Consider the following 11,037-nt stretch of genomic DNA (forward strand, 5'->3'; position numbering starts at 1 on the left):
TGTGTTATTTTACGTGCTTTCAGATTCCTAAATTGCGAGCTTACTCTGTTTTTATTAAATGCTTGACTTTGATTATCAATCTCGTCTGTGTGAATCATTTTATGACTTTTCAGAGCACTTTCGGATCCAAAAACTGCGTTACAAATGCAGCAAATCAAATTACGTGAGAAATGGATTACTCTTCTCAGAAGTAGTCGAATTTCCTTCGGAGTACCTTGTTCTAAGAATTTATTTATTTTATTTAAGAATTTATTAATTCAATTTGAAACGAGAAAGGGCGAATAAATAAGACAAGCAATCTGGGATCTGATTTTGACAGTAAAACAGTGGACCACTCGTTGATTGTCCAAAAAGATATGCCCAGGCTTTATTAATCTAAAGATGGCGCTGCTAAGACGCATTCTGCAATTGTTTGGACATATTGTCCAGCGCGGATCAGACAACTTGGAGAGTCTGATGGTTTTGGGTGGCCTCCAGGGAAGGTGATATAGAGAAAGAGCGCCTGCCAGCTGGAGCGACCAAGTGAAAGAGCTGACTGCTCAGAGAGAAGCAGAACATCGAGAAGGATGGATTGTCTTGGTCGCGCATAGGATGGCAAAATTAAAAAAGTGGTCACAATCTTTAGCCATGAGTGTACGACCAAGAAGAGAGATAATTTACTTGTAAATAAGTTAATAACATTTGGCTTGCCCACTGTTACTGCACATCCCGCTTTCAGCTATCAATTATTGGTCGTTTAACAATAAACATTTGTTTAATTATAAGTTTTCCATAATATTTTGTTTGTATAGTATAAGACAGAATACGGTGAGGGGTGAAATCATTTATCCACACTAAAAGTACACGCTGCATGCAAGGAGAAGTGAACCAAGAATATCTTACTTTAGAGATAAATCTTTAACCACACTCGTTAAAAAATTATGACAGAAGACATTCGAGACTTTGTATTTTATTGCAGGTGAAATATTATAATTAGGAACTACATTAAATCGCCGATTTCTTGACATCTGACTCGATTCGCATGAAATACCATTACAAATCTGTTTTCAAAATTTCACAGTGGAAAAGAGTTTTATTTTTTGATATACTTACAAAGGCGTTAACTGTCAAACCGAACAGTGAAACTGCGCATACTTTTTGACATTTATGATTAGTATTTAGACCAGCAAAACATGAATAGCGTGACGATCGAACAGCCACTATGGGCTGAACGGGGTTGTTAATATGAAGTCAAATTTAGAAGAGACCCTACAGACCCCATTACATAAAAAATTGAATTGTGCGATTTACATACTTATTGGTGGAATCATCTCAACTTCATTTCTTACAAAATGAGGCCGGAGCTTGCGTTACGGGCAACGGAGATCTCTAGACACTGGATAATAATCAATATTTGTTTCTGTTGAAAATATCGATGGCATTTATTAGAAAAAGGTGTAGTATACAGGATGAAACTACGTGTCATAAAACGAACGTAACCACTGACTTATTGAAATAGGATTATGTCATGACGTGGATCTGTCGATTTGCCTCCAAAAACGTGCGATTTGACAAATATGAAATATTTCCTGTGTGGCTAGGTGAAGTCGCTGGTATACGTTGATTAGCCATACATAAAATTGAAGCCTTGAAAACCAACATTGTTCATGCTATTTGTAATATACGGCTAGCAGTGCTCGAAGGGCCCAAAACCAGACGTACAGAATTCGCTTCGTTAAGAACATCCCCGGTGGCCATATGCCACAAATCATTTTGAAATGTTAAGCACTGTCGACTATCTGACAGTACACGCTAGGTACCTATGTTCATTAATTTTAACACTCAAAAACACTGCAATTGCTATATCTGCATGCGAGGTTGTTGAACGCAATTTAAATTTAAATTAATTTAGGATTATTTAAGTCGCTGGTAAGAAATCACATTTGTGGGAATCATTTTGTGACTTTTTAAAGCATTTCCGCATCGAAAACTGCGTTACAAAAGCTGCAAATTTAATTACGCGAGAAATGTATTACCCTTGTCAGAATAAGTCGAAGTTCCTTCGGAGTATTTGGTTTTACGGTTAATCCTTCATTAATGTTTTGTTTATCTATCGTCACTTCTGAATACTGCATCATTTGATCTTCGATTCCATCAGGCGAGGATTGTTGGCTCATATCTGTATCGTGATGCATTGTGAATAATCCCTTGGTAGAAACCTAGAAAGCCAAAATTATCGTTATTATAAATTCTAAATTATATTTTATACCTGAAGTTATATTTTTCAACGTTTGCTGTTCCGCATCTATATACATTAAATATAGAAATAATCGTAAAAATTACGATAAGAAATGATAATGGTATCACACCACCCCAGGCGTCAGCCTTATGCTGACGCTCACTATAAAGCATTTGGCGGCCTAACCATATACCCTGGTCTCATAGTCAACTGGGACAACAAACTGTATGCGCCGAGCTCGACTAGCTGAGATGAAAATTTCCAGGTGAAAGTCCCGCGGTTTACACTGGTGAATCTATCAGGTAAACCATGGAAGAAATGAAAGTCGGCCATATTGCCTATGTGATCCATGTGGCTTATGAAAGGTATATGTTATAATATTTAGCAATATGATGCAATATAACGTGTAAAACTGTGAAATGACTATGATTGAACTTAAGAAATACATATTATAATTCAGTATATAATTTTATTCGGTAAATAACAGGCACGAAACTAAGCGAGAGAAAAGGTGACAATTGTATGAAAGAAAGAGACGAAGATACTTTTATAATCATCCATGAGAAAAAATCGTTAAATTTAAATTTAGAATTTGTGGAATATATAATTTTATACTTTTACAAACTATAATAAGATTTCATTGTAATAATTTTAATTTTGTTCGTATGGAAAAGAGTCAACGCGAAACGGTCTGTAAAACTTTTTATTCATTCTATTGCTCAGTCCCCGAATGGAATTTTTAATCGGGAACTTCCCATAACTGTCTCGAGTCACAAGACGTATATATGTGCAACTTTTCCCGACATATTCACGACTCAGTCCCCGGATGAAATTATTAACTGGGAACTTCATGGAACTGTTACATTTTACAAGGCCTATATATATACGTGTAACTATTCTCCGACATATACAATATATGTATTTTTTTTAAATATTGTCCGATCGCAGAAATATAAATTATGCGATAACTTTCTTCACCACGTTTCACGATCGTGGTGAAGGGCGATTTCTGCGTTACAAATGCTGCAAATCAAATTACGTGAGAAATGTATTACCTTTGTCAGAATGAGTCGAAGTTCCTTCGGGGTATTTTGTTTTAAGACTTCTTCTTTGATATTTTGTTCATCTATCGTCACTTCTGAATGCAGCATCATTCGATGTTGGATTCCATCAGGCGAGGATTGTTGACGTCTATCTGTTTCGTGATTCGTTATGAAAAATCCCTTGGTAAACACCTAAAAAATTTAAATTATAGTCATTAAAATTCTAAATTATGTTTTACACTATTCCGTAAATGCAATATTGTTACGTTATCACGTAATCAATATGTCTATTTGCCAGACCCAGGATTCGACCCTGGAACCCACGACATTATAATTCGCAGCGTTAGCTGCGCGGCCGTCATTACATTATTATGGAACTTAGTTAAAACAAATGCACCTACATGTAACACCCAAAATGAAATAAAAAAAAACAGAAAATGATACAATTATAAGTTCGTATCATTGAACCTGAATTGAACGAATCAAATGGCACCGTTTGATTTATTTGATTTGGAACCGTTTGGTAGAATGTCCACGGAAACGCTTCTCTGACAACTAATTAGTGTTGCCAGTACTTAAAATTAATTCATAACATATCAGTCTCTAAAACAGAAACATATTTATTGAAACATCAACTTGTTATGAAATTCTAACCTCCTATCGTGGCCTACAATAATACAAATTTAACAAACTGTCGTATTCATTCATTTTAAAGTACAAAATATAAAGAATGCCTCATGAATAGGTAGCCATTTAGTTAATTTAAAAGATTTATAGGTATGATGAGTTTTTAAAAATTACTTTTGATTAAAGCTTTTCATAATAATTGACCACTTGTTCATGTCGACAGTATGATATTGTGACGTAGACGACAATCGAACATATTAAATTGATAACATTCGTTAGGTAATACAAAGATCATTCCGGGTTAATTTACCACAGTTTGCAAAATGAAAATAAATTCTTGGTCTGACATAATAATTAAAGTAATGATATTAAATCGAACTCTTTGCATAGAAAATATGTGCTGGATTTTGAGATAATAAGACCAAAAGCGGCGTCATGTTCGTGTATGGTTACTTATGAATAATATGTATTGATTATTAATCTATAATATACATAATTCAAGTAAACTCCTATGGTGTAAATGTCTAACATATTAATATGAACACCTCACGATATATAAATGCCGAATAATCCTTATCAACACTTTGACAGATTGCCATTAGTCTATGGATCGTCCGAATTGGTTTGACGTTTTATGTCAAACCATTTCTGATGGTCCGAGAACGGTTTGATTTTCAATGATACACTGAACCAAACGTCAAATCTCTAACCATTTCTGGTCAACTTTCTACTCATACAATTTGTATGTATATTGTCTAAGGTTTAATGTGATTTGTTTCAAAGGTTAAAAGAAACGAACCTTATTGCGGTACAAGTCTTGGTACATAATATGTAATTTATTTAGTACAAAACTATTATAGTTTCGAATGCAAAATCTCAGACTAAATAATATAATTGACGATTTGACTGACGACAATAAAAGAGGTTTACTGTGTAACTGTGCTATGTTTATTCCTAATATTTCTTGATAACATAATTTATAATCACCAGAAAAAAATTAACGACGGCCGAGTAGCTTACGCGTCGGATTATAATGTCGTCGGACCCAGGGTCGAATCCTGAGTCTGGCAAATACACATATTGAATTTAAATGTGTGTGTGGACTTCATAGGCTGAGTAAGTGTCATCATCGGACCTATTTCTCAAAAAATGAGGCCGGTACTAGCGTTACGGTCAATGGAGATCGTTATTTACCGGAGCACGATCAATGATTTTTTGGGGTTGAAAATATGGACGACAGTGATCCGAGCGAGATGTGGTTTCAACAGTATGGCAGTACTTGCCGTACAACGACCGCAAATATCAACTTATTGAAATCTATATTTGAGAAACACTACTTGCTATTGACTATTAGTTCATTTCAGCGAAATTAGGAAAGGTAGGTTCAGGTGTCAAACCATATTGGCCAGAATCTTATGGAGTTCGATTTCCGTCTGGAACCATACTTTTTTTCAAGATTTTTACAAATATGAATGTGTCTGATGTCTTTTCGAATTATATAGATACCGAAATTTAAATACCTATGTACTTTTTATTACCTAATTAAAATTAACAGTGGCTTAATTTCATATTAATTATACATTAAAATTTCAAATAAAATTATCAGCTAGCTATACACATTACATGTACGCACATAGAAAAATGGTCGGCAAGGGGAGTCCATTTCTAAAAAAATACCAATAATAAATTATTTATTGTTGATTTTTAAATTTAAAAGTGAGTTGTGACTGTCAGATCGTGTTCGCAGAATCTATTCTAAAGAATTTTATGTTTACCGCCCCTAAAAGACGCATGACCTGCCTTCTTCCATGGGATGTCAGTCTATCCGCACTCCAAATGGAAAATTTAACGAACCGGTCTGTTCAATTTTAACCGATAATTTTCCGCTCCATTTCTAGCCCAGCACAGTATAAATGACCTGTGGATAAGCATCCTGCGAGTAGGTAGTTATAGCTGCTAGTCATCTTGATATACATAGTAAAACTAGAAATAGTTATAATGCGGAATGTCTGTGCATAGGGAATGTACCCGAGGAAGTGAAGGAATCACGGTGGAATCGACAAAGAGAAGTAGGCGGGGTAAAACTGGTAGTAAGTGGCACCGCATAAAATGTGGACTTTCCGAACTTCATAGCGAGTAGCATACGGCTGTCGCAATTTAAGGATCGTGTGCAGGCTTATCAAATATACAGTACTTATGTGAAACGCAGTCCACCGTGTATGGTTACTGGTCACCATAGGACAGGGTTGGCGAACCTCTTTACGTACGCGTGCCAAAACTTCCCAAATAATATTTTTCGACTGTCTGACGTGCCAAGCAGTAATTTTTTTTGTGGCGAAAAAAAGTTTGTTTTTAAATTTTCTAATAACACAGTTTTAAATATTAAATCTATTAAAAGGTTTAAAAATTACAATAATTGAGTAATTGTTACTTTTTTTTCTATCTTTCACTGTTTTTTTTAAAGGCATATCTTTTATTCTTTGAATATTTTTTTCCTTGTTTTCAAATCACTCAAAGAGATCGTAGAAGCTTTTAAACCACTCTTCTTTCATATTATATTCTCCATCACTGAGCGGTTTTACATTTTTAGAGATTATGTTTTAATAAAATAACAAGCAGTTATTGCCGAATGACTGCCGATAATGAATTTTATAAGGTTTGTTGATTGAATATTTTTCATTTTTGATTCCCCGATCCTAAGGACCGACCCATACAATCGTATATTTACATTAAACGTAATGATTATTCTTGAAAATGATTTGCCTGAAATTTTTTATACAATGCAATTTGTCATTATTTATGCATGAATTTCGTCGATTCCGTTTGCGCGTCGATTGGTACATAAACATAATATGAAAAACCGAAGAAAATCCGCATGGCTATGTCGTCATTATTTTTTAATATGTATGTACTTATGTATTTTTTTTGTAAAACCTTTTAAAAAAAAAAAAAATTATTTTAATATTATAATAAATGGTAGATACTTAATTTCTTTTCTCTTCAAAATGAAACATTCGCGTGCCATGCAAAATCATCTCACGTGCCATAGGTTCGCTACCCCTGCCATAGGAGAATGTTGTTAAATTCAAAATTAAATTAGTATAATAAAGACCTTTCCTCCCATACGAATTAGGTATTTTACCCATCTGATTGTTCTATTACAATTTTTCTGTGAGCGAACATGTACCGTATTAAATTTATTAAAAAGCATCTTCTTATGCATAGTTCAATAAATGATAGATGTAGGTGACTGACTACTTAAGTAGCAATCAGTGTCGTCCCAATTCTGTCTCTGACGTTATTTTTACTAAACCGACTCTAATTATTAGTCATTCAATACAATGTTATCGGCAGGTGTTTCCGAGTCTTTTCCATGGCAGTAATTCAGTAATAGGTATATTTTTTATTAGTCTGTTATTTACCGGACAAGTATTTGCTACTGAGTGAAAAATTGACTCGTAATTGAATACCTAATGATTATATAAGGATTTGGGAATGTCTTGAAACATTTAGTTGCACAGGATTGATGACTGTAACCCGAGGAGTTTATAAAACAAAATTTTATTCGGCGATTCATTATTCCTTGAAAATGCCGCCCCAAGCCGCGCTTCATAGTTTTACAATACAATAATTAATCAGTTATGTAACCCACCTGTGAATCATTATTTAACAGCGGCCCAGTGGAGCAAACACCGAATTCATCAAACGGATGACACCTTTCACCGACGTCAGGTTTGACATCAACCTACAAACAAACCAATAATTAATCAGTATGAATACATTGGCAATAGAACGTTTCGAAGACTGAATAATAGTGTAAAATACATTTTCTAATGCAATAGGTATTAATAATTAAACATTACCAAAATAACCTTAATTGTGGTATCGTCAACAAGTTCTGGTGATGATCGATGACCTTCCAGACAAAGCGAATGGATATTAAAATCTATAACACTGCGCAGTATTTCGCTATTTGACTCAACAGTTCACTTTTAATGTAAATTTTACCAATATTATAATATGAGAGTGAGACACGTCGTCTCACAAAAGGTTATAAAAGACTGTCAATCGCTTCAAGTATTGATTTAATAGCAGTTTTTGCATTACTAACTCATTGAACCAGCAAATAGCGATCACCAGCGTTCCCTCTAATTTTTCTATTCTGTGTGCCGATCATCAACGCATCTAAGCAATAGCGTAACTAGGGTTGGAGTCAACCGTCCGTGACGAGCCGTCAGCCGGTGCGGTAAATTTACACCCCCCACCTCCTCACAAACATACAATTTTTCATTAAAACTTAAATTTTAGGGTATTTTATAATTTCAGTGATATTATAAGAACTGTGATGTTTTCACAATAAGGACTATTATAAGAATACTGAAAATTTTTCTTGCAAGTTGAAATATGTCAGACTAAGAAATGTAGAGGACCCGGCACATACCTAGGTGGTCATTGATAAACACTAAAATCCGTATCTTCTATTCGCATACCTTGGCACGCGATAGAATGGGACGGATATAGTGATCCTGCTGGACGTAAAATTTTACTTGCGTACTCGCGTTAGTCGCAGTTGATCTTCGCTTTCCGAGAAATGAGTCCAAGAATTGTGCATGTGATGGTTTCGTACATTCGAGAAAAACTAAAATCTGGCAGAGGATACTTTCTTTTACAATATTTTTGTTTGAGGACTGTGCGAGGGATAAAAACATGTGTGCGGACATATTTTGGTTCGAACATTGGCGATCACTATTTAAAAATTTAATTTAACAGTTTTTGACATTTATGATCAGTAAAAGTGTGACAAATCAACATAAACAGAGTAACGCTCGAACGCTACTTAACTATTCTAATAATTTACTATGAAAATCAGTCTTCGAAACTTTGGAAACTGACCCTTTGTATAATCGCGAAATTGCGTTCAGCGATGAAGGTCATTCTTGACTCAATAGGTTTGTTAGTCAGCAAAAATAACGCATATATTATAGAGAGACCGAAGAACAAAAATTACACGCCGGTGGCATCATCGGACATTATTTCTTCAATAATGAGGCTGTAGCTCGGTCAGTTTAGCAAAAATGATTTATTACGTTGGTCCTACAATCTTTCACAAACTTAGGAAAGCTTAAAGAAAATATATTTTAGTGATTTTTAGATATTTTAATTGATTATTTTTTGTGTTTCCTGATTACCTATTATTATAGCTTGGTGTTTGGTAATTTATGGAAGTATATTTTTTGATGTTTTATAAAAATGGTGATTTTAAAACAGGTGCAAAAAACGAATACCTATCTGCGGCAATTCCTATCTGAGACGTCATTTCAGTGTGTCTAAAGGCAGAACTCTGCCTAGGGACGTCACTACATGTTCAATCTATTCACATAAGCACACTAGGTCTTACTAGTACTAGCCATGAAGATGATTGTGTAAATTAAAAACAAAGTCATATACCTACTTGTATCAGAAGACGGCAATATACGATATATTATAATAGCAGCAACGATTCAAATAATGATAATGTAAGAATATATGGGGTAGGTACCTGTGAATCGCTGTCGCACGCCACACTGTCACATTGGCCAAACTTTTCAGACAAGTGACGGCTTTCGTCGACGGCTTGTGCGCGTAGAAGAGCCACTTCGTCCAAAGTCAGCGACACATCGTGCATACTTTCATGATACATCAAAATGTTCCCAGATGAAAATGACATATAACACACGTTGCAAAGAAAACTTCTATGATATAATGAAGCTCTGTTCATTATCGGACGGATGTCCTGTCCGTGAACTTCAATTTCACCAAATGACTGTGCCGATTGTCTCTCAATGATATTATGGGGTGTTGTAGAATCCATGTCGCGGTACACCAACGGGGTCTGTCAATAAATCAATCAAAATATATTAGAAAGTTTCCCTAATGAAGACGCCATTCCAAACAAAATTCATCATCAGACGATATAGAATATCGTTAGCTGAAAACCGTTTGATTCTAATCAGCAAACACCCATTGGCTGCATACCGCCTACTACCAATATGCCGACCAATGAACGGTTGCGAATGCCTTACGAACTGGCTGAAATTTTGTACGCATCAAATTCATCCAAATTTAGCTAAAAGCGTTTCTTCGGCATAATATGGTAGATCAACAAGCTGATTATCATTTTCATACCTGGTTTGTGCGTCATAATGCGTTGCGGAGTTCTGAATGAATATTAAATTATCGCAATGATCTTCATGTTTTTTTTTAAATGACGGAACGGCTACGGGTTCTCAGTAGGTATGTAAAAAAATATATTGACACCGTAATGCTTTTGGCATTACTGATAAAACAGCTAGAATGACATAAAAGTGATCATTGACAATAGCTCTTAGTTCGGGTGACTACCTACACAATCTGTCATTGGCGTGTTACGAGAATACTCACAGAATCGAATACATACAATGGAACGAACTCACAGCGATCGTCGCCGAATACAGCGGAAATAAAATCTCGTGCAATGGCAACTAAATAACAAAAAAATACAGACAGCGTCCCAAAAACCAAAGTCTATTTTGATGAACAAAATAAAACCTACTCAACTGACTGAGTTGTTAACTTTGGAAAATAGTTGTACTTAATTCCGTTTAGAAATTGACTGCGCATTTGTCAACAAAATTATGAATACCCTCGCCCAAACAAAATATTATGAATCAACTTACCTCACTACTATTGTTGTCACCCACTACATTTTCCTGTTTTACCGACACGTCAAATCGACCCTCGCTCTTGAAATGGTTTGTATCAATCCATTGGGATGCACCGTCGCTGAAAACTTCCGCCATTTCGTCCGCCAATATTGATTCATCGATTGTTTCGGTTTTTACTTCCATTTTATGCGGTATTTGATATCAAAATCAGTAAATAATAGCTTCACGGCCGCATGCGTCCTGTCTTATACAACGGCATAGACTAAAATGGCGTCTACCAATCTACCACAGACATCTGGAGATCAACAAAAATTATTTTCAATATTTGTAATACAATATTAATAAGCTGGTTTAACTACCTATTAGATAAACAGTTCGTTTGTTTAATATATTAAAAATAGGTAATAAATACTTACAAAAAGAACATAAACATGATTATAGAAATTGCTTCATTTTCGCTATAGAA

General features: G+C 35.0%; 1 protein-coding gene across 1 annotated transcript; it reads right to left on the reverse strand.

Annotated features, from left to right (window-relative positions):
• Window positions 1-214: 214 nt before the first annotated feature.
• LOC147077110 (uncharacterized) lies at window positions 215-10,819 on the reverse strand. The gene is made up of 5 exons (XM_085941533.1): window positions 10,584-10,819; window positions 9,428-9,760; window positions 7,541-7,633; window positions 3,274-3,453; window positions 215-2,198 (listed from the first exon to the last, which is right to left on the reverse strand). The coding sequence occupies exons 1-5, from the start codon at window positions 10,752-10,754 to the stop codon at window positions 1,992-1,994; spliced, it is 984 nt and encodes a 327-aa protein (XP_085797659.1). The 5' UTR covers window positions 10,755-10,819; the 3' UTR covers window positions 215-1,991.
• Between the last annotated feature and the right edge of the window lie 218 nt (window positions 10,820-11,037).

This window comes from Rhyacophila brunnea, unplaced genomic scaffold, assembly GCF_057557595.1.
Source record: "Rhyacophila brunnea isolate RB1 unplaced genomic scaffold, BYU_Rbru_1.0 scaffold_13, whole genome shotgun sequence".
Lineage (NCBI taxonomy): Eukaryota > Metazoa > Arthropoda > Insecta > Trichoptera > Rhyacophilidae > Rhyacophila > Rhyacophila brunnea.